This window comes from Mandrillus leucophaeus, unplaced genomic scaffold (assembly GCF_000951045.1).
Source record: "Mandrillus leucophaeus isolate KB7577 unplaced genomic scaffold, Mleu.le_1.0 Scaffold71, whole genome shotgun sequence".
In the NCBI taxonomy this organism is placed as follows: Eukaryota; Metazoa; Chordata; class Mammalia; order Primates; family Cercopithecidae; genus Mandrillus; species Mandrillus leucophaeus.
The window spans coordinates 4,595,644-4,620,096 of record NW_012107697.1 but is presented as its reverse complement, the minus strand read 5'-3'; the positions used below and the strand labels follow the sequence as shown (position 1 = coordinate 4,620,096).

The 24,453-nt window shown below is 43.5% G+C and overlaps 1 protein-coding gene across 1 annotated transcript in view; it reads right to left on the bottom strand.

Moving 5' to 3' along the window:
* SORL1 (sortilin-related receptor, L(DLR class) A repeats containing) overlaps positions 1–24,453 on the bottom strand; it is a 184,301-nt gene that overhangs the window by 125,287 nt on the left and 34,561 nt on the right. The window contains exons 4-6 of the mRNA XM_011964986.1: positions 18,352–18,513; positions 16,096–16,163; positions 9,185–9,365 (exon numbers count right to left, since the gene is read on the bottom strand). Of these exons, the coding sequence (XP_011820376.1) occupies positions 9,185–9,365; positions 16,096–16,163; positions 18,352–18,513 (411 nt within the window). The remainder of the gene's footprint in view (positions 1–9,184; positions 9,366–16,095; positions 16,164–18,351; positions 18,514–24,453) is intronic.

The following is a 24,453-nucleotide window of genomic DNA, read 5'->3' as shown; positions in this document are numbered from 1 at the left end:
TAACAACAGAACTCCAAAGCACATGAGGGAAAACTGCCACAATTGAAGGGAGAAATAAATAATTCAAGATGATAACAGTTAGAGATTTCAACAGTTAAAGATTTTCCCATCTTCAATATAGAACAAGGCAGAAAAGGAAAAAGATAAACTGAACATCACCATCAACCAAGTAGATTTAATAAACATTTCTAGAACATAATACCCAACAACAGCAGAATACACATTCTTCTCAAAGCACATCTTTTGTTTCACATGTTCAGCCACATTCTCAAGGATAACAGATGTTAAGTATTAAAATAAGCCTCAATACATTTAAAAAGAACTGAAACCATATAAAGTACATTCTGTGATCATAATGGAATAAAATGAGAAACCAAAAAGACAAGGAAATTCACAAATATATTGAAATTAAACAACACATTCAAAAATCATCAGTGGGTCAAAAGGAATCACAAGAGTCATTAGAAAATACTTTAAGATGAATGAAAATGAAAACATAAGCATATGAAATGCAGCTAAAGCAGTGATTAGAGAAAAATGTATACCCATAATCACTTATATTAAAAAAGAAGAAAAACATCAAATCAATAACCTGACTATCCACCTTAAGAATGTAGAAACATAAGGGCAAACTAAGCCCAAAGTAAGCACAATGAAAGAAATACAAAGATTCGAGTAGGAATAAATGAAATACAGAAGAGAAAAAGAATAAAGAAAATTACTCAAATAATATACTGATACTTTGAAAAGATTAACAAAATTTAATAAACTAGACTACAAGCTAGACTTGCCAAGAAAAGAAGACTCAAATTATTAAAATTAGGAAAGAAATAAGAAACATCAACAACCTCACAGAAATAAAAAAAGAAGATCAGTATAAATACTATGAATAATTGAAAATTAAATAACCTAGAAGAAATGAACAAATTACTAGAAAGATACAAACTGCTGAAACTGAACCAAAGATAAATTTTAAAAACTAAAAAGATTGAATTAGTAACCAGAAAACTTCCCACAAAGATGGTAAATTCTGCCAAACAAATTACAGGATAAAAATGATTATAAACCAAGAGCATGTGGGATTCATTCCAAAAATGTGCATTGGTTTAGCATATGAGAAAGATCCATCAGTGTAATATTCAATGTTAATAGACTAAAGGAGGAAAAAAAGAAACATACGACATCACAACTGACACAGAAAAAGCACTGACAAAATCCCAGACTTTTTCATGATAAAAACACTCAACAACCTAGGAATAGAAGGGAACCTTTCTCAAATTGGTAAAGGGCATCTAGAAAAACCCCACAGTTAAAAATCATACTTAATGGTATAAGACTGAATGCATTTCCCCTAAGATCAGGAATAAGACAAGGATGCCTACTTTCTCCACTCCTAGTCAACATTTTACTAGAGGTTCTAGCCAATGCAGTTAGGCAAAAAAATAAACAAACAAAACGCCTCCAGACTGGAAAGGAAGAATTAAAGGATGATGTTGTCTCTTTTAGCAGACCTAAGGAATTATCCTAAGGAATCCACACACCAAAAAAGTTAGAACTAATAAAGTTCAGCAAGGTTGGAGAATATAAGATCACCAATACAAAAATCAATCATGTTTCTACATACTAGCAATGAACAATCTGAAAATGAAATAAAGAAAAGAATCATTTACAATGGAGCCAAAAAGGATACTTAGGAAACTTTTTTTTTTTTTTTTTTTTTTGAGATGGAGCCTCACTCTGTCACCCAGGCTGGAGTACAGTGGCACGATCCCAACTCACTGCAATATCTGTCTCCTGGGTTCAAGCAATTCTTCTGCCTCAGCCTCCTGAGTAGCTGGGACTACAGGTGCACCCCACCACGCCCAGCTAATTTTTGTATTTTTAGGAGAGATAGGGTTTCACCATATTGGCCAGGCTGGTCTCGAACTAAAGTGCTGAAATTACAGGTGTGAGCCACCGTGCCCAGCCAGGAGAAGTTTTTAACTAAAGAAGTCCAGGACTTTTACACTGAAAACCAGAAAATCCAGTTGAAAGAAATTAAAGAAAACCTAAATAAATGGAAGACTATCCTTTGTCCATGCATTGGAAGACATAATATATTGAGATGGTAATACTCTCCAAATTGTGTTGAATCTGTAGATCAATCTCTATCAAAATCCTATCTGCGGTTTTTTTTGTTGTTGTTGTTTTGGCAAAAAATTGACAAGCTGATCTTAAACACACGTTGAAAGAATAGCCAATACAATCTTGAAAAAAGAACGAAGTTGGAGAGTTCTAATTTACCACATTCAAAACTTATTACAAAACTACAGTAATCAAGACAGTGTGATGTTGGCATAGGGATAGACATATAGATTAATGGAACAGAACTCAGAGTCCAGAAACAGGCCAAGTGCAGTGACCTGGGCAACATAGTGAGACCCTGTCTCTTCAAAAACTTAGCCAGGCTCAGTGGTGCATGCCTGTAGTTGCAGCTACTCAGGAAGCTGGGGCGGGAGGACCATTGGGCTTGTGAGTTCAAAGTTGCAGTGAGCCATGACCATGCCACTACATTCCAGCCTAGGTGACAGCAAAACTGTCTCAAAAAAAAAAAAAAAAAAATGCAGTGAGCCATGACCATGCCACTACATTCCAGCCTAGGTGACAGCAAAACTGTCTCAAAAAAAAAAAAAAAAAAAGAGACAGAGAGAGAAGGAGTCCAGAAATAAATTCTCATATTTATGAGAAATTAATTTTCAACCAAGGTACCAAGGGAAAAGTATAGCCTTTTCAACAAATGGTGCTGGGACAACTGGTTATCCACATACAAAAGAATGAAGGTAAACAACTACTTCACATTAGATAAAAAAATTAATTGAAAATGAAATGAATCATAGACTGTAAGAGCTAAAACTACATAACTCTTAAAGGAAAAGGAAGCATATCTTCATGACCTCAGATTAGGCAATGGTTTCTTGGATATAACAATAGAACAGGCAACAAAAAAAAATGGATAAATTGAACTTCATCAAAATTAAAAACAAGGCTGGGTATGGTGGCTCGTGCCTGTAATCCCAACACTTTGGGAGGCCAAGGTAGGAGGATTGCTTGAGCCCAGGAGTTTGAGACCAGCCTGGGCAACTTGATGAAACCCCATCTTTACAAAAAATAAAAAAATTAACAGGTATGGTGGCACATGCCTGTGGTCCCAGCTACTCAGGAGGCTGAGGTAGGAGGACTGCTTGAGCACACGAAGATCACGGCTGCAGTGAGCCATGATTGCTCCACTGCACTCCAGCCTGGGTGACAGAGTAAGACCCCCAACTCAAAAAAATAAAAAGAAAAACTTTAGTGCTGAAAAAGAAAAGAAAGTAAAAAGATAAACCATGGAATGGCAGAAAAGATTTGCAAATCATGTAACTTATATATAAAGAATATATAGAAAAAAGAACTACTATAACTCAAGAACAAAAAAGAACCCAATTTAAAAACGGAACAAATGACTTGAATAGACATCTGTCCAAGAAAGACATACAAATGGCCAACAGCCACATGAAAAGATGTTCAACATATGTTCAACATCCTTAGCCATCAGGAATTCAAATTAAAACCATTAGATACCACTTCACACTTAACTGGGATGGCTATCATCCAAAAAACAGTAACAAATGTTGACAAGGATATGGGAAAACTACACCCTAATACATTTCTGGTGGGAATATAAAATGGTACAATAGTTTTGGAAAACCACTTGACCGATTCTCAAAAAGTTAAACAGAATTGTCAGCTGGGCACAGTGGCTCATGCTTGTAATCCTAGCACTTTGGGAGGCCAAGGTGGGCGGATCACAAAGTCAGGAGATCGAGACCACCCTGGCTAACATGATGAAACCCCATCTCTACTAAAAAATACAAAAAATTAGCCAGGCATGGCAGCAGGCACCTGTAGTCCCAGCTACTCGGAGGCTGAGGCAGGAGAATAGCGTGAACCCGGGGAGCTTGCAGTGAGCGGAGATCGTGCCACTGAACTCCAGCCTGGGTGACACAGCGAGACTCTGTCCCGAAAAACAAAAAAAAAAAAAGAATTGCCACATGACCCAGAGTTACCCAGTAGTTACTCCCAGGTATAAACCCAACAGAATTAAAACCATAAGTTCACACACAAACTTGCACAGGAACATTCACAGCAGCACTGTCTGTAACAGTGAAATAGTAGACACAAGCCAAATGGCCACCAACTAATAGATGGATAAATAAAATATGTTATATTCATTGCAAATACTAGTCAGCCATTAAAAATGGTTAAAGTAATTATACATGCTACAATATAAATGAAACTTGAAAACATTATACTGTGAAAGAAACCAGTCACAAAACGTCACTGATATAGTTTGGCTATGTCCCCACCCAAATCTCATCTTGAATTGTAGCTCCCCCATAATCTCCACGTGTCATGGGAGGGACCTGGTGGGAGGTAACTGAATCATAGGGGTGGGTTCTCCTGTGCTGTTCTCAACATAGTGAGTAAGTCTCACGAGATCTGATGGTTTTATAAAGGGCAGTTCCCCTGCACACGCTCTCTTGCCTGCTGCCATGTAAGCCATGCCTTTGCTCCTCCTTCACCTTCTGCCTTGATTGTGAGGCCTCTCCAGTCATGTGGAACTGTGAGTCTATTAAACCTCCTTTTCTTTATAAATAACCCAGTCTAGGGCATTTCTTTATAGCAGTATGAAAATGAACTAATACAGTCACAAATTGTATGATTTCTGTTATATAAAATGCCCAAGATAAGCAAAGCCGTAAAGATACTAGATTAGTGATTACCAGCATCAGGGAGGAAAAGGGAAGTAATGGTAATGGGTATGTGTTTTCTTCTGTGGGGTGATAAAAATATTTGGAATTAGGTAATGATGATCATTGCACAACTTTATGAATATACTAAAAACCACTGAATTGTACACTTAAAAAGGTTAAATTTTGTAGAATGTGAATTGTATCTGAACACAGTTGTAACAAATATTAATTTTAAATGTATTGGTATTATAGTTTTATTTTTAATCAGTAAATGTTTGGGTTTTATTGATCGTGTATGAGAGTTATAAGCATTAGGTGCTTATATGTAGCTTTATATTTGCATACATTTAAGTAACATAGTTAAAATAATATGTAAGTAATTTGATTTGGGTCAGTTATCCTATAATTCACAGCACAGTTTTGTCAGCTGATTTCTCATCTAGAAGGCCACAACATCTTGCAGCAGTTACTAAACTCTTCTGTTACCTCTGATCAACATTAGAGACTAAATTAGCTTAAGGTTGAAAATTGGTTTTCAATAGTGAAATTGGTGGTTGCTTGGTCAAAATCATGAAAATACACATGGGCCTTCACTTGGGAGATCGACGTGACATCAAAATACTTGAATTGGGCATAATATTCTAAAGATACCATCCTGTCATTAACAGGGCATAACAATTGAGAGAGGCCCATAACCTATACTTTTTGGGATAATGCCCGGGACTTGTCAAAACAATGCGATTCCAGTTACCTGATGCCAACTGAAGGGGTAACAGACAACTAGCAGCATAGTCAGCAACTACAGGTAGTCAGACAACTATCTGTAAAGGTCCAGATAATAGGTATTTTCGGCTTTTGGAGCCATACTGCTTCTGTATAGTTAACTATGCAACTCTACCACTGCGGTATGAAAGCAACCTTAGACCACACATAAGCAATGACTATGGCTGTGTCCCAGTAAAACTTCATTTACAAAAACAGGTGGTGGGCCACAGTTTCCTAGCATGCACTCTAGAACATAGCGTCTGCGGCGTGCAAGGCATGGGTGGCTGCATCACCTGTAAGGACACAGAAGAGACTTCAAGTCCACAGATCATGTCTTTGCGTACTGATACACATTTGTGCCAGAAATATCTGAGCCTGGCTTGCATGACAATCTTAATCTGGTAGTGAGGTTGTGAGGTTGTAGGGGAGTAGCTAACCCTGACCCACCTCAAGCTTTTCGGAAATTACTGTTATCTACTGAAAGAGTCTCACAGTTGTATATTACCAAATTAACAAATCACAGAGGAACGTCATTGTTTCTTTAATGGTCCTATCATTTTGATGTAGACTATGAAGACAAATAAGTGAACTTTATGTCAAAAAGCAAGGAATAAAAATTAAACTAGACAGCTTAAGGGCAACAAATACAAAGCACATTACAAAGCCAGAGCAAGGCCAACAGGGTACCAGGAGGTTCTGAAGACCTGGACACCAGCTCCAGTCCCGGAGCCAGGGGGCTGAAACAGTAACTTGCAAAGGACTGTAATTATTCACGGTGCTGGAAGGAAGCAAAAGAGTTAATCACACAAAACCAACTTTCTGTAGTTTTAAAATCAGTTCTTTGATTTTCCCAATTTGATCTGAATTCATTTAACACTAAAGCCAGCTGGAATTCCCCAAGCTCAGGCAGCCTTAGAACTAGGCAAATCCCAGATAAAAAGTTACACTTGCAGGTTTCAACACTCCTACTGGGAGGGGATTATCTGACCAAGGCCAACTTTGTTTATCCTTGTGGTTTAGCAGTCTGATGTAATAAAAAGGAGGAAAGCACATATTTTATGTGCTGTCCACAGCCAGTTGTGTTTCTTTTCTCATCAATCCATCCCTTGAGAAATATTCCCTAGACAGTAGTACAACTCTGTCATTTGAAGCATCTGCCTGTAGAAGGCTCAGGGCAGAGTTTCTCAAACTGGTGATTCTTAGACGACCTTGGGATGCTCTGGGGAAAAGTGCATTTGAGCCCTGCAATCTGCACTTGTAACAACTGTCCTTGCCTGATGCTGACGTGGCTACTCCTAAGACCACAATTTGGGAAACACCTCTCAGTGGTGGCCCAACTCATCTTACCTACATCCTCTTGCTAACACCACTGACCTTGGACTCTGTTGGTTCATCCATGTGCAGGAGGAGGAGCCAACACATAACTACAGTTGCGCCACCAACAGCATATAAATAAATAAGCCATATAGAGAGTTAAGAATTGCCTACAAAAGTACCAAAAATTTAATACCTCTCCCACCGCATTTCTAAAAATTGACTACTTTTTAAATTTCGTGGGCAAACATGGCATTCATTCAACTCCATTGCGCATCTGCTGCGTACCAAACATTGTGCAAGGCACTGGGTACTGTATTAGTGAGATGGAAACAAACATGACCCCTAATCTTACCACTGGCTAGGTTTAATTAAAAATTCACCACAGGCACTCTGTAAATCAGATACATCTGGAGAACAGACATAGCTGTTAGATTGGAATGGAGGGCACAGAAAGCTCCAGCTGGAATATAACTTTTTTTCTTTTTTCTTTTTTTTTTGAGATGGAGTCTCGCTCTGTTGCTCAGATTGGAGGGTAATGGCATGATCCTGGCTCACTGCAGCTTCCACCTCCCGACTTCAAGCAATTCTCCTGCCTCAGCCTTCCGAGTAGCTGGGATTACAAGCACGTGCCACTACACCAGCCTAATTTTTGTATTTTTAGTAGAGATGGGGTTTCACCATGTTGACCAGGCTCGTCTCGAACTACTGACCTCAAATGATCCACCCACCTTGGCCTCCCAAAGTGCTGGGATTACAGGCATGAGCCACCATGCCCAGCCCAGCTGGGATATAACTTAAACTCTCGGCCGTGACACCTAGGAATAACCCGGTTAAGAGAAATGCACAACAGCTATCCATCCTGCCCTGGTTCACACAAAAAGGAGGACAAACCAGGCAGTCAGCCAATGTGTTTTAGCGTTCAGAATTAAAATCATACAATAACTCCAGGCCCAAGGTACCAAGGCAGAAAAGGCCTATAAACCCTGGAGAACTGAAGACAAGGTTTTAGACCATACTGAAAACTCAAGACTGTCCAACTGATGTCACAAGACACCAGTGCTTGGGCCTGATTTCTCATCGGTGTGTTCCCATCATCCCATCCCTGCCCAAAGTCATTCAAGGATGCTTATGTTTCTGGGCTGCTGTACATATTTGTGCATGTGTGTCTAAGAGAAAGATAGAGAAAGAGACAGGCAAAGCAGGAAGGCAGTGAACCGATGTCTGTGGATCAATGCAAATGGCCCGACAAGAAAAACTGCCATAGGCTAATGGTTTTTCAGAACATTTTGCAAGGTGTGTAACTGAAAATGCCTCTAGCCTTTAGCCACCCACATCTCTCTTCTCATTCTGTCCTTACTCCCTGCTTTTCCTGCTGGGGAGGTCCTCTCTTGACCCTAAAATCCTACCAAGAAGGTTGACCTACTTCCACCTTGCCTACTACCAATTATAGAAGTAAATGGGAACCTGAAGGAAAACACTGCGTCTGATTTCAGTCTCTAAGGTTAACAGTGACAGACAATACAGCAACCTCCCAGTTAGCAAAGGCCTTCAACAAAGCCTGAGTCAACAAGGGAAGGGCACCATCAGGAAAGCAAGCTAGTAGCCTCCCAGAAATAAGAGCCCCACCTGCCCTCGACTGGGCCTGGTTTTTTCCTTTACAACTAGGGTGATAAAGACTGAACTCAATACAGTTTCAAGACAAGTACTGTTAAGTAATCAACTCTGGTTTTAAACGAGCAAGCCCGCCATTTCAGCATCTGGCTCCAAGACATCAAATCAAGGGGAAGATCTTCCCAGAGGCTGAGAGTTAAGCTACTTACTGACAGCTGGAAGCTTAATTACTGCTTTTCTTAGAGCATTAACTCCCACTAGCCAATGACTACACATCCTATTAGCCATGTAAATTAACATGTATTGAAAAATCTCAAAGAAATCAGCCTAAATTTAAAGGAAATCAGGCAGTGGGATTAAAGGAAAGAAACCACTGAACCACCCTCCCCTCCTCCATTCTTTGCTCTTTTCATAGGGATTTCAAAGCAATAGTCTTTGTCAAGAATGCTCGGCTACCAGGAAACAACCAAATTCCTAGAGCCTAGAGCCACTTTGAGTGTTTGTCCTAGGCCTCTCCACTCCTCTGACTTCCTAGCACCTGCCAAGCCCTTTGGGAATGTTCGTCAATGTCGTCAATGTTGAGAATCCTTCAGTCAATCTGTCCCAAGCACATCCTTCCGGTTCCTGTGTATGCAAACAACTCACCTATTTAATCACAGAATGCCAAACGTCACAAAGGAAACTCAAAAGTAGTTTATTCTTTAGTGCATTCAACTTACCACCACCTTTGTAGCAAACATGTACTTGTCCCGAAGCTGAAAATCTCGCACTTCCTCAAGGATCACTTCCTGGTTTTCCCGAGACTGGAAGAAATCTGTACTTCGGAAAACGGTGGAGTAGCCAGAAGGTTCATGTCGTTCAATGTAGATGGTATTTGGTTTGTCATAGGGATCAATTCCCCTGGCAGGGAAAAAAAAAAAAAAAAAAGGTTGTTATCATTTGCACATTTAATTACTAGAGGTATGGAGGCTTTGCAATGAGGAAAATCAACTAGAATTTAGGCCTACCATGGTGTGACCTACAGATGATACTCTCCGTGCCTCAAACATATCCCTTTGGTTACTCCTTGACTCAGGATAGAGGGGACAAAACTGCCATTTGTAAAGTGTTTTACGTTGTTTTCAAAGCATCCTGGGTTTCGCTCAAGGCAACCCTGCCCTGCTTGGGAAGGGCAAAAAGTAGTAGTACAAGATAAAATTTTTCAAAATTAATAAGCAAGGGACTGCTTGAAGCTATAAGCAAGTTTCTGGTCTCAAGTTACGCATCTCAGAGGAACGAAGGAGAGTTTTCCCAAGCTGCTACATCCTCTGAAGAACATTACTGGAGAAACCACACTATGAACCTCTGAGCCTGATCCATCCACGGGACGCTGCCCTGTCTCTGCCCTGTCCCCTGCCAATGTCACTGATCTAGGCAATCTGGAGCTGCCTGTGCATTTCGTCTCCCATGAGGCTCTTCCACAAACTCTTTCTCGCACATACTGATCTCCTCGATGTCCTTCAGAAAAGGAGGACGCCTTTCTCCCTCTGTGCTTTTGCGAACACCACACTCCCACGAAGAGATGCCCTCCGCACACACTCTGATCCCCCCATCCAATTCCTACTCTCCTCTGTCATCCAGTTCCAGTCCTCATCTTCCAGGAAGCCTTCCTCAGTGCTGTCCTCTCTTCTCCCAACACTAGCAAAACATCGCTCCGCAGCACCCAATTCCAAGCCTTTCACATGAGTTTGAACTCCAGACAAAGGTACAAAACCCCTGTAGTTGGGCCATTTTTTAGAATCAGTCTTATTCCTTTACGCAGTAATGCCTCTTAGACACTGTATTTTATTGTTCACCATTATGTATTTGTCTGAGCTTCCTAGACACAGTATAGATGCCTTGGAAAACCCTGTCTGAGATTTCTTTTCACCCTATAGTATTCCTAGCTGAAGAGATACTTTCTGCATGGGATCTGTGGGGCAATTCGAGAAGCTAATCCAAAACAAAAACACAGAATGACCAGGCCAAACTACCTTGGAGAAGAACTTCTGAGCCAGTGTTCCCCAAAGAAGCCCCACACGGTAGCTCAGAGGACAACTCATCTGCTCCAGGTCTCCTAACATTCTCAAGAACACCAAGGCCATGGGAACCATTCAGCAAATGGAAAAAATAAATGGAAAAGTCAGGAAGATAGTCTTGTAGTAAGAATACAGAGTGATGACTCAAGGAAAGGCAGAAGGCCTCAGTTAGGTAATTGCCCTTATACAGTTCCATATGCATGATGGCTCTCAGAATAACGAAGGTAATTGTGTTAAAATTCCTCCAGAGATACACCGTCAAGAGCATATTCTCCCCTACCCCTCCCACAAAGGAAGATAAGAAGCAGAGAAACAAGAGCCTCTTTTGCCAGGTGCAGTGGGTCACACCTGTAATCCCAACACTTTGGGAGGCTGAGGCCAGGGTAGGGAGGGAGACCATTTGAACCCAAGAGTTCGAGACCAGCCTGGGCAACATAGTGAGACTCCACCTATATAAAACATAAATTTAAAAATAGCCAGGCACATTGGCACACACCTGAAGCCCCAGCTACTCAGGAGGCTGAGATGGGTGGATTGAAGCCTGGAAGTTTGAGGCTGAGTGAGTCATGATTGTGCCACTGCACTCTAGCCTGGACAACAGAGCAACACCCTGCCTCAAAAAAACAAAGAAAAAAGAGCTTCTTTTTACAATGAGAGCAAGACTTGAGTTTTGCCCTACAATCTGGATTCTTAGGGCAACGAAGAAACCAGCAGCCTTGGTCCTAGTGTGGGAGAAAACTATTCTTCACTATCAGATCCTCTGTGTTCATGTGTGGGCGGGTGGTGGCATGTTCTCTTCTTTTCCACAATTAGAAGTACTGATTAAAGTACTTCCTCTAGCCAGAGGATATGCAAATTAAAATGAGGCTGCTTGGTATTTTTAAAACGGCAGAGGAAGGAACCTTTATTGAGCTATTTTGAGACCCAGCTCACCTCTATTATTCCTTCCTAGCCAAAAGCAGCAGCCAACACCTAGAGATAGAAAGAACTATGACTTTCATCCCAATTTTCTTCTGTAATCCATATTTGGACCTCCCATTTCTGCAAGCTGCTCCACCTACAAGTTCTTATACTTTGCAATCACTTAGACTTCCAGTGTCTTACGCTCACTGACATCTACTTTCTATTGTCTTTGCCCTCATTGAGAAATTCCACTCCTTGCTCTACCTCTGAGCAGTCACCAGCCTCACCTGGCCTCACCTGAAATCCCTCAATGATACTCCACAGGGTATCTTTAGTCCCCTCAGCTCCCCTCCAGGTCTTCCACTGTTCTGTCCGGCCAATCTCCAGCTCCCGACCATGTAAATTATTAGCTTTCCCACTCCTGCTGCTCCCAACTTGCCAAGCATTGTTGAACAAATGTATGTCATTATTCTGACAGACTAGATTACACTTTCACTTACTATGGGGAAACCTGAGGGGAAAAATCCCCTAAATAGCCTAAAATCCCCTAACCGACATGTCATTAGCTTAAATGAGATAAACCAGTCCTTTCTCCCAAGATATCTGTATATCTACACAGAGGCAGAAGGTACAATATAATTTTAGAACTTAAAAATTTCTAAATTGTATGTTCCCTTATCTAGTAATTCTGCTGGTTTGCCCTCTTATAGTTTCTTAAACAGATAAAAGAACAATTTTTCCCCTTAAAATTCAAATCAAGCAAAAGAAAGTTCTAATGGTTTTCCTTGAGCACAGGGTGTCCTTGGATGAGACTGTGGTTATAATTTCACTAAGATCCCACAACTTCTGCTCAAGGAAAATAGCAAAAGGGTCAGAAACAGCTACCCTCTGTGGAAACATAAACAAGAATCTATGGGTGTCTGACGATGGTCAGCTGTAAGGCTCCTCAACATGCCAGCTCCATCTTTACCATCCTCTGTTACTAAGGAAGCAATACCAACTAAAAGACATTTCACTTTACATGGAGAACTAAAAGAAAGGCAGTATCTACATCTTCTGGGACCATTACACGTAATGAGGACTAAAATTACTAGTAAAAATCTAAAAACACATGAAAAACTAGGAGATAGAAATATAAATACACACACATACAATCTATCTCATATTACAGCCAAAGGGCTAATCTCAAACACATAAAGCGCTCCTTGAAATCAATAATGAAAACACTAATAATCAAATAGAAAAGGGGCATGAAGCCAGGCACAGTGGCTCACACCTGTAATCCCAGCACTTTGGGAGGCCGAGGTGGGCAGATCACCTGAGGTTGGGAGTTTGAGACCAGCCTGGCCAACATGGTGAAACTTCGTCTCTACTAAAAATACAAAAATTAGCCAGGCATGGTGGTGGGCACCTGTAATCCCAGCTTCTCGGGAGAGTGAGACAGGAGAATCGCTTGAATCTGGGAGGCAGGGGTTGCTGTGAGCCAAGATCACACTACTGCACTCCAGCCTGGTCATACTTACACAAACAAACAAATAAATAAATAAACCACAATCCCAGCACTTTGGAAGGCCAAGGTAGGAGGACTGCTTGAGGCCAGGCGTTTGCAATCAGCCTGGGAAACACAGGGAGACCTCCTTTCTACAGAAAAATTTAAAAATTAGCTAGGCATGGCTGCACATGCCTGTAGTCCTAGCTACGTAAGAGGCTGAGGTGGGAGGATCACTTGAGCCCGGGAGTTTGAAGCTGCTGTAAGCTATGATACTGTCACTGCACTCCAGTCTGGGTAACAAAGTGAGACTCTCACTAAAAAATATAAAATAAAAATAAATAAAATTAGCCAGGCGTGGTGGCAGGCACCTATAATTCCAGCTACCCGGGAAGCTGAGGCAGATAATTGCTTGAACCCTGGAGGCGGAGGTTGCAGTGAGCCAAGAACGCACCACTGCACTCCAGCCTGGGCAATAGAGCGAGACTCTGTTCCAAAAAAAAAAAGGACCCTTAAGCAGATTAAAAGATGTTCTAACTCTTAATAAGGAAAATGCAAATTAAAACCACAGAGATAATATTTCTTCCCTAACACACTGGCTGTGGAGGGAGACACTATTGTATATTGTTGAGATGAGGGCAAACTTGACACTTTCTATAGCAAATCTGGCAATCTCTCCCAAAGCTACAAGTTTAAGGATTTATTCACCGGGATATATCAGTGCACAAAACTTACAAAAATCCTTGCCCTTGGGGAGCTTCCACTCTATTGAAGAGAGAAAGACAAATAATAACCATAATAATAGTATATTAGAATGTGGTAAAGTGCTCTGCAAAACAGAACAGAATACAGTATAGGAGACTGGGAGTAATGGGGGAGTAGGTGCAATTTTATTTTTATTCATTCATTCATTCATTCATTCATTCATTCATTCATTCATTTATTGAGACAGCATCTTGGTCTGTTGCCCAGACTGGAGTGCAGTGGCGCAATCTCGGCTCACTTCAACCTCCACCTAGCAGGTTCAAGCGATTCCCCTGCCTCAGCCTCCTGAGTAGCTGGGACTACAGGCACCCGCCACCACGCCCAGCAAATTTTTGCGTTTTTAGTGGAGACGGGGTTTCATCATGTTGGCCAGGCTGGTCTGGAACTCTTAACCTCAAATGTTCCACCCAACTCGGCCTCCCAAGGTGCTGGGATTACATGTGTGAGCCACCGCGCCTGGCCAGGTGCAATTTTAAATAGGATCCTAAGGTGGGCATAAATGAGGTGGGCTTCATTTAGAAGATGTTATTTGAGCAAAGACTGGAATGAGGTAAGGGAGTACGCAGTATAGTGTATCTTGGGTGGGAGTATTTTAGGCAGAGAAAACAGCAATTGCAAACATCCTGTTCCCTGTGGTAAGAAGGTATCTGATATTTAATCAGAGAGAAATGACGAAGCATTTAAGGGTTCAAAGCAGAGGAACAGAATGATCTAATTTGTTTGAATAGACTCAAACTAACCACATGCTGAGAATTAATGGTAGAAAAACAAGAGTAAAAGCAGAAAGACTAGTTGGGAGACTAATGAGCAATGATACTGGAGGCTTGCAGTAAAAGTGGTACCTGAGTAGAAGATTCTAGATATATATTGAAGGTGGAGCCAATAGGATTTCCTGATAGAATGAATGTAAAGCATAAAACAAATGTGAAATCAACAATGACGCCAAAGATTTCAGCCTAAGCAAATGAGAAAAATTATAGGTGGTGTTGATTCGGGGTGGTGAAGATCAAGAGTCAATTTGGGAGATGTCAAGTTTGCAATATCCATCAGTCATCCATGTGAGTAAACGGACAGCTGTTAGATAAACCCACTGACCCAGCATACCCACTCCCAGAAATCTGTCCTACACGTTTGCCTACACACGTACAAATTCAGATAATTCACAATCCTGTACTACTTTATCACTGTCATGGTAAATTACAATAAGTATATTACTATTTAGTTCTAGAACAAGTACTTCTTGAAGTACAGCCTGTTTATTTCACTCCTCTTCTCAAAAACCTACAGTGGTATCCCATTGCTTTCAGAAGGGAGCCCAAATTCCTTTATGAAGCAATGCAGATTCTAATACCAACTTCCCTTTCAAAACTTCACCCAATATTAAGAGTTCATGTTCTCTATCCAAGCACTATATTGGCTCATCCCTGTGCCTTTGGCCACTTTGTTCCTCTGCCTGGAATTCCTATCCTCCACACCTCCACACAGGTACATCCTACCTGTTGTGCACATCCTGGATCAAGGACAACCTCCTCTACAAAGCTGTCTATGATCCTCCCATATGGAAGGATAAGTCCTCTCTCTAGCTTCTCACGCGATGTCTGTTACCTCTGTGCCCCTTTCACGATGTGTGTTATGTATCTGAAATGTCTTTCCTTACCTCTCCTTAATAACTATATCCATAAATTATTCAACTTCTTATACCCTTAAGCATCTAGTAGGTTTTATATTTAACAGACATTCAAGAAAATGTTATGAACAAATGAAGAATTTTGTTTTGTTTTTTTGAGACAGAGTCTTACTGCATTGCCCAGGCTAAAGTGCAGCAATGTGATCTCGGCTCACTGCAACCTCTGCCTCCCAGGTTGAAGCGGTTTTCTTGCCTCAGCCTCCCGAGTACCTGGGATTATAGGTGCATACCACCATGCTCGGCTAATTTTTGTATTTTTAGTAGAGACAGGGTTTGACCATGTTGGACAGGCAGGTCTTGAACTCCTGACCTCAGGTGCTCTGCCCACCTCAGCCTCCCAAAGTGCTGGGATTACAGGCGTGAGCCACTGTGCCCAGCGAAATGCATAAATTTTATATGGAGAAAAAACTCCCACTTCTAATATGATGCTCTAAAAATGAAACTCTACAAACATGCAAGGGCCTCAAGATTCCCCTGGGTTCCCTGACAGACTGAAAAATGCAAAAGCTCTACCACTCCTCTCATAAATAACCTTACTTTCTCCTCTTCCCCACTCTCTCCCCCAGTGAGATCACTGTACTTGCAGCTCTAATTCTCAGATCTGGAAAAATGTATTTCCTGAACAAACGCTTGACATTTCAGGTGAGGGCAGGTCTGTCCACCATGAAGGAGCTAGAACTGGAGAAAGGAGGTCATGTACATCAAGATTTCTTAGATGACACAACTTACCAAGAAAAGGACTTGACATGTTCCTGAATCATGATCCAGGTCTGGCCAAAGTCATCTGACTTCCACAGCTGCAAAGACAAGTGGTCATGATGCAAGAGGCATATATGATGCAAGAGGCATGTATAATACAACCTGAATGGCATCACCATCAAACACCCGCTGAAATCCCACCTTCCATGACACGCTCTCTGTGAAGGCAGGCACTGGGACTGCCAAAGCCAGCTCAGTTGCTCCAAAAGCAAACAAGGGCAAGAAAGGAAAGACAACTATGTACATATGTGTTCTTCTCTCAATAGCAACTGGAAGGAAAAATGAGTAGGACTTGCCTTCTATTTATGGATTACCAAAAGTTATATTTCACTCAAGACTAGCCTCTAGGTAATGGTAAAAACAAAAGGTTGATTATACTCAGCACTTTTCACCGAAGAAACAGTGTCCTTAAAACCCTTTCACAGACAGCAGCATTCACGACAGCTAAAATGTGGAAGCAATCCAAGCGTCCGTGAGGGATGAGCAAATAAGCAAAATGTGGTCTGTGCATACAATGGAATATTATTCAGCATTAAAAAGCAAAAAAAAACTGACACATGCTACAATATGGATTAATCTTAAGGACATTCTGCTAAGTGAAATAAGTCCATCACAAAGGGACAAAAATAGTATGTAATTCCACTTAGGAGGTACCTAGAGTAGGCAAAAGCATAGAGACAGAAAGTAGAATGGTGGTTGCCAGGGGCTGGGGGCACAGAGGTATTATTTAATGGTTTTAGAGTTTCAGTCTTGCAAGATGAAAAGTGTTCTAGAGATGGATGGAGGTGATGGCTGCAAAACAATATGAATGTATTCAATATCACTAAACTGCATGCTTAAAAGGGTCAAGACAGTAAATTTTACATTATGAGTATTTTAACACAAAAAAAAAAAGGAAGAAAAAAACAGTAATGGACCCTGGTAATTAAAGATGAATGCAGAGGACACCAGCTAAGTACAGAGCCCCGCGGGGAACCAGCTGAATACGCGGCTGTGGCAACGAGGAATTAACACGCTGATCTTTGCCAAAGCCCTTCAACTTCCACAGATGGAATCTGAGGGTTCCTCCGGCCCTAGGAACCATGTATTAAGAAGCACGAGACCCGGGCCAGGCGCCGTGGCTCACGCCCTGTAATCCCAGCACTTTGGGAGGCCGAGACGGGCGGATCACGAGGTCAGGAGATCGAGACCATCCTGGCTAACACAGTGAAACCCCGTCTCTACTAAAAAATACAAAAAACTAGCCGGGCGAGGTGGCGGGCGTCTGTAGTCCCAGCTACTCAGAAGGCTGAGGCAGGAGAATGGCGTAAACCTGGGAGGCGGAGCTTGCAGTGAGCTGAGATCTGGCCACTGCACTCCAGCCTAGGCGACACAGTGAGACTCCATCTCAAAAAAAAAAAAAAAAAAAGAAGCATGAGACCCAAAAAAACGATAATTCCCCCTCCACTGGTAAACTGACCCAGCCCATACTTAGGTTACTCCCTAAGGCAAGCAAAGGTAAACAGATCTGTGTTTTGGTTAAACAACCTGCAAAGAAATGTTCCAAGGTTTCTCTGAGCAAAAACATTCAAGGCTCACTGTAAATCCAATCATACAGGATCTACAAGTTTCACAGATTTTTGCCAAACCAATATCCTTGACTTGGCAAGTTGCAACCTTGAGATACAAATCTTACTGAGGCTCTTTCCTCATCTCTCGGATTTCCATCAAACCTGGGTTGAAGGAGGAAAATACACACATTTATATGATACACATGCACGCACTCAAAGGAAGACTATTACTGTTAGTGGTAACTTCAAATAAATGGGAGGCAAAAGCAGTGTTTAAGGTGGAGGATGGGGAAAGCAGAACAGAAATTCAACAAGAGGTCCCAGAAGAGCTCAGATTCCAGCTTTCTCTACCTGGCTCTCTCTCTGATTAAATTCCAAAGCCTCGATTTACCCCAAGAGCTAACAAAGGTGCAACTGCATGGAGAAGGGCATGACGTTTAACCCACGGGGTCTGCCAAGTGCTGGGTGCTGATGGCTGGCTGGGCTACCGACTGAGAGTGCCAGGAGGAGATATTTTTCTTGAGCCCTGGTAAGGGAAATAGTAGCTACAAAGGCTAGGCCTGAGACAGAAGGAGGGACAGGCAGGAGGCGACGTCACTCAAAGGACACACAATCACACAGGCAGAGGAGAAAACTAGAAGAGCCCCGTGCAACTGGGTTCCGAAAGCTCTCTTACCTGCTTGTTGGGGTGGGACCTGTCGAAGCCCAAGAGAAGGTTGGAGGCCTTACTGTGTAGGAGGAGATCAGCCGCCCGAAATGGGATGGAAAAGCCTTGGAGAGTGTTGCAGAAGTCAAACGTGATCCAGAGGTACTGGGCATAAGCGTCTGCAAAGATGTACTGCGAGGGAAAACAGGTAAGTTTCAGAGCAGGCCCTGTCCAGAGCTGCCCAACACTCCCCTAAACCATGTACGAGTCCACACGAGTACACACATGTGCAGGGGCCAACCTGCACCAAGAAGGCACCATGGCCTTCCAGGGCTTCCACAATGGCTTTCTCCCCACCTCTTGGCAATGAAAAGACACCGGTACAGTCCAAACAAGGCTCAACGAAAGAGGCGGCCTGGAGATGGACTGGGATGAAGCTACAAGGTGGGTTTGTTTAACCAGGTAATGAAGCTGGTCAAACCTTTCTGTTTTTTCCTTTCAATGGAATTAGCAATTCCCACTCCCTAGCGGGTCACTCAGTCACAATCAGAGGGTAGTTACTGGCATCTGGGACAGAGAAGCCCTACTTTTCAGATTGGCTAAACACAGGTGGGATGGCTGAGTCTCCCTGCATCCTCCAAGCAGTTATGGGACATGGCTTTCCAGGAAAAGCACTAAAATCACTTCCATCTTAGAAGATAAGCTTCTCCTTCTTGCTGTTATGCCAGGTGACCGGCAACTCCGGGGACCAGGCTACCACCGTGGCTGGCAGGCTCACTCTGGGGCAGAGCAGGAAGTGGTTCTGGTGAGCAGGGGCCTCACCTTACTTAGCTTCTGCATGGATGAGTGAATCTGAACAAGTTAGGCTGGACAGTGGCTGCGGCTGAAATGAAAGAGTTCCCTGGGGAGAAGGATCCAGGCAATTCAACCTAACACACGTGTGCTGCATTCCCACCACAGACCAGACACTCAGGAGCTGCCACAAAAACCCGAGAAGCCTTCCCTCAAGTAGCCCGAAATCTGACATGGGAGACAGACATGTCCAGGGCTAACCATCAGTCCAGAGAAAGTGAGGCTGAATGAGAAGCCATGACCAGAGTCCTATGAGCACCAGTCCAGGCCGAGAGATGAGAAATGATTCATGGACGAGATGGGCCTCGAAGGGCAGGCGAGACACCCACAGGGAAAGAACATTCCAGGTCTAGGGTGGCGTGGGTTTAGGCACAAACAGGGAAAAGAGATACAGCACGGGTTTGAGGAGAGTCTTGTTTTTCTGAGACAAGGTCTCACTCTGTTGCCCAGGCTGGAGTGCAGCGGCACAATCATGGCTCAGTGCAGCCTTGACCTCCCTGGGCTCTGATCATCCCACCTCAACCCCCCAGGTAGTTGGGACTACAGGTGTATGCCATCACACCCAGCTAAGTTTTCGTATTTTTTTTTTTTTTTTAGAAACAGAGTCTCGCCATGTTGCCCAGGCTGGTCTCAAACTCCTGAGCTCAAGCCATCAGTCTGCCTCGGCCTCCTGAAGTGCTGGGATTACAGGCAGGAGCCACTGCACCCTGCCGACAGTCCTGAGGGCCTGAGAAAAATAAATGGAAAACAAGACTGGGAAGCACAGATGATGTAAGGCCTCGCGTGCACACCTGGCAAGACCTGGAGGCCAGTCCCTGCTCCTGGAAGAATGAGGACGGCTCAGGAGATTATGAATCAGAAACCAGAGCAACAGGGACCTAGTTCTACCCACAGCCAGTCATTGACATCCTAGAAGTCAAGCAATCCTGCAGGATAAGCCCAAGGACACTTTCTCTAATGGACTCCACCTGACCCAGATCAATCTCCAGCTCTGAAGCCTTTCAGCGCCACAGCCTCTGTGTGGACCAGCACTTTGCACTTGTCTCATACGGCTTTCAGATGCTCTCACTCCTTTTCATTTGCACTCTCTCCCCAAATCCAGACCATAAACTTCCCAGGGACATATTTTGTGGATTTAAGCTCTCATGGTTCCTCCCCAGCATCTCAGGTAAATCTCTAAACTCTGTAGAAGCCTCATTAAATTGAACTGGAAAAGGTAGTAAATGTTTTAAAAGCAAAACCTACAAGAAAATCCAATGTTATAAAAAACAATTATGATCCTAAGAGGATCATCATAATTTTGGCATAAAAGTATTCCCCAGAAATAATGTAGTCCATCTTTCCGCTCCCAAACCACCTAGGTTATTGGGGAAGGAAGCATTCTCAGTTTGAAAAGATTTCCCCAGAAATCTGTTCCATGGCTTCCTGCAGCCTCACATTGGAGAATCTAAAAATCATGCACCCAGTCACAGAATGTATTATTGTCCATGGTAATAGCTAAACATTTTCAAGAGCACTTACTATGTGTCAGGCACTGAGCTAAAAGTTTGGCATGCCTTATCTCATTCAGGGTTCACAGTAACTCAGTGCTTTGGATATTACTGTTATACACTCTCTTAATAATGAGGACACTGAGACTGAGAGTGGTTTACTGCCCAAGGTGACGCAGGACTAGGCAGCGTTGACATCAATATCTGACTTGTTCACATCCCACCTCTTAACAGCTCTTCTTCTAACAAAAAGGCAACATTTCCTGAACTTCATTCATAGATCTTACCTTGTACTATTTAACTCATTTGCGTGCCTTTTCTCCTAATCCACAGCACCCTCTCATTTCACCTCTCCAACCCCAGTCCCTGATCGTCTCAGGCCTTCATTCTCCTCTGCTGGCTCCTTGGTCCTCCCCACTTCCTACGCTCATGTAACCTCATTCTTCTTCTATCCTTTGCTGCTAACCTTGGCTTATCCTTTCAAAAAGCTTCAACTACCACCCTTAAGAACAAGCACGGGGCCGGGCGGGGTGGCTCACGCCTGTAATCCCACCACTTTGGGAGGCCAAGGTGGGTGGATCACTTCAGGTCAGAGATTTGAGACTAGCCTGGCCAACATGGCAAAACCCCATCTCTACTAAAAATACAAAAAAATAGCTGGGCATGGTGGTGTGCACCTGTAATTCCAGCCACTCAGGGGGCTGAAGCACAAGAATCACTTAAACCTGGGAGGCAGAGGTTGCAATGAGCCAAGATCTTACCACTGCACTCCAGCCTGAGTGATGGAGTGAGACCCCGTCTTAAAAACAAAAGAACAAGCATGGCCTGACTTTTAAATCTACAGTCTAACCCTGACTTCTTACAGAGATTCCATTTTTGTTTACCTTCTCACCCTCTCCACTTTTGATGGGCCAGGATATTTTACTATACACAAAACTTGAGTTCTTCAAAACTTTCCCAATAAATCCCAATTCTCCCTCCCCACGTCCCAAGTCCCCTCCCTGCTATGCCTTCTCCCAGCCCCACTACTTACAAGCAGAGATGGGTTCTGCTCCAATCCCTCCCTTTGGCCCTCAGTCTCTATCAGCCACCAAACCTGTTTTGTTTTCCTTTAAAATCTTTCTCAAAATGCGTGCCTTCCTTTTTCCTCTCAGTGCTATTGGCATGGCCCACGTCTTTACTAGAGACTAAGCAAACTGGAGGCAGGCAATGGGTTTTCTTCATCCTCGTGTCTTCCAGGGCCTAAATGAAATACTTAGAGGGTGATACTAGGTTTGGTTGAGTGACAGAGCCACTTCATGCCTGCACCGCTACAATAGTTCCCTTTCTAGACTCTTCTCTAATCTTTCCCTGCTAAAAGGGAAAGTCATGAATATTGCCAGAAGACACATTTCCCTAAAGCACACTATTCATTTACACCCCTACTCAAACACTCTTTCCTAGCTCCCTTCAGCCGGCAGAGCAAAAGACAATCTCCATCTTCAGACAGGGGCCTGTTTGACATTGCACAGCAGCTCAGTACAAACTCCTCACCACTGAGAAGTGAATCTCCTCGCCGTCCTGCACAGAAACCACATTTTAGCACTTTGTAGTCTCTGCTGACGCCCTTCTCCCGCTTGAGGGCTCCTGCCAGCTCTGCTCTACTTACTGGGGTCACACGCCCATCCTTGAAGCTCGTATCTAATCCCACGAAGACTTGACTTCTATGATCCAACCTCATTTGATTCCCCTAGCTCTATTATTTGTAGGTTACATTCATCACTTGAGCACCTGGTACCTCATGCTGTGATATAAAGGGTCACATACGCACATGTTAGGAAGACACGGTATTTCACCCTGGCTTTTAAGTCCCTGTGCTGCCTGGCTGTCAAGTTTACTGGAAGTCAAACCTACAGACTGACCAAGAGCTGACCTACAAGGTGCTTCCAAAACTATGCAATTTCAGGAGTGCCTTTGTGTACCCCAATCTCTCAACCCTGTTTGCAGTAACTTAATATTCCAGAGGAGCTTCCTCCTTTGGTTTAAAGCTGTGTTTCCTCTGAAAATACAAACACCTCTGGAAAGAAAACAAACTAAGCTAGTGAATGTATCCACAGTCTATTAGCATAAGTGACTTTCTCCAGTTTCAAGTGGAGAAACCAAGAGTCCCATGAGAGGAGGAAGGGAAGGGAAGGCAACGAAGGAACATCCCTCCAGAAGATGGGAATTACATTTTACCTAGGACCAACCTCTGCCTGGAAAAAGGCAGGACTGGCTCTTGCTTCTGCCGAGGCTGACGCTGTGAGCCCTAACTGTACATTCAGTGGCCTTTTTTAAAAAGCCCCGGATATGCAGTGGCGCTGGCCTGTAGTCACAGCTACTGGGGAGGCTAAGACAGGAGGATCCCCTGAGCCCAGGAATTTGAGGTTACAGTGAGCTATGATTGTGCCACTGCACTCCGGGCTGTATGGCAGAGTAAGACCCTGTCTCTATTTTTTAAAAAATTAATAAGCAAGCAAGTAACAGCACCAGACTTACTTCAATACTGTCTGACCGATCTCAGAGGCCCCACAATGTTGGTGGAACTGCCACGTGGCCAGCACTGCACAATGGTTCAGGGCAGCACACAGGAGACCAAGAAGGAAGTGGGACTGCTGGCTAATGCAAAAATAGACCCAAAACTCACATGGACCCACAGGCACCATCTCCATCACAAGGCAAAGCCTTCGGACTGCAGCTGGATGCTGTGCTAGCACCTTCTCTCCCCTTCCACAGGCACCCACACTCCTGGACATCCACACTGCCCTTCCCTGACATCTTAACCTTGCCGAGCAGCCGCTAACATTCATTTCAACCATTTCAAACGCTCCTTGGCAGCTCACATTTTCACCTGGGTGATTTGCCTAGGCGGAGCGCCCTGCTGTTGACAGCAAGGCACCCAGCCTTGTGTGATTCTTCTCAGGAAGTGGTAGGTCTGGTGGGGCAATTTGCCTTTCAGGGGACAAAGGCAAAAGCAACAAAAGCAATCAGCACTGTTAAGAGTCATCATTTCCTTCCTGAGAGTCTGGTGGGGTGTGAGGAGCAGCCTTCTCTGGGGAATTCGAAACTATCTAGACAGAATGCTGCCCCCCTCACCCACTCAGCCTGTTCCAGGTCTGAGGTCCAACCGTCAACAAATTCTCCAAGAAGGCAGCCTTTTTTCTCCTGACTTCTCCATCCCCAACTCCAAAGAATATCCACCCATGAGAATCTAAGACGCACCACTCAAAGGTACACAGCACTTGGGCTGCAAACATGTCACCCCCATTCCACTGTGCAGCACCTAAACTCCTTTATTGCAATCGCCCTCCAGTCTCCCCTTGCTCTTGCCCCAAACACCACGGCCCCAGCTCTGCTCCTTCTCCAGATCCAGTGCTTCCAAAGCCCCGGTCCTCTGCCTGCACCAGCCCTCCTCCTCCAAGTCCAAAACATCATCTGTCCTTGTCTTCTGACTCTTCAGACTTGTGACCTTAGCAGCTGCTCATCACAACCCACAACGAGCAGGAAGGAAGTCGGAACCTACCTAAAGGCATCTGTGCAGTAAGGAAGAAGCTGGGGAAGAGGAGATGGAGCCTGCCTATAGACATCTGTGCACTAGGGGAGGTGCTGGGGTGGAGGAGATGGAGACTGCCTATAGACATCTGTGGACCACAGTGGGAGCTGGGGAGGAGGAGATAGAGCCTGCCTATAGACATCTGTGTACTAGGGGAGGAGCGGGGAGGAGGAGATGGAGCCTGCCTATAGATAACTGTGCACTATGGGAGAAGCTGGG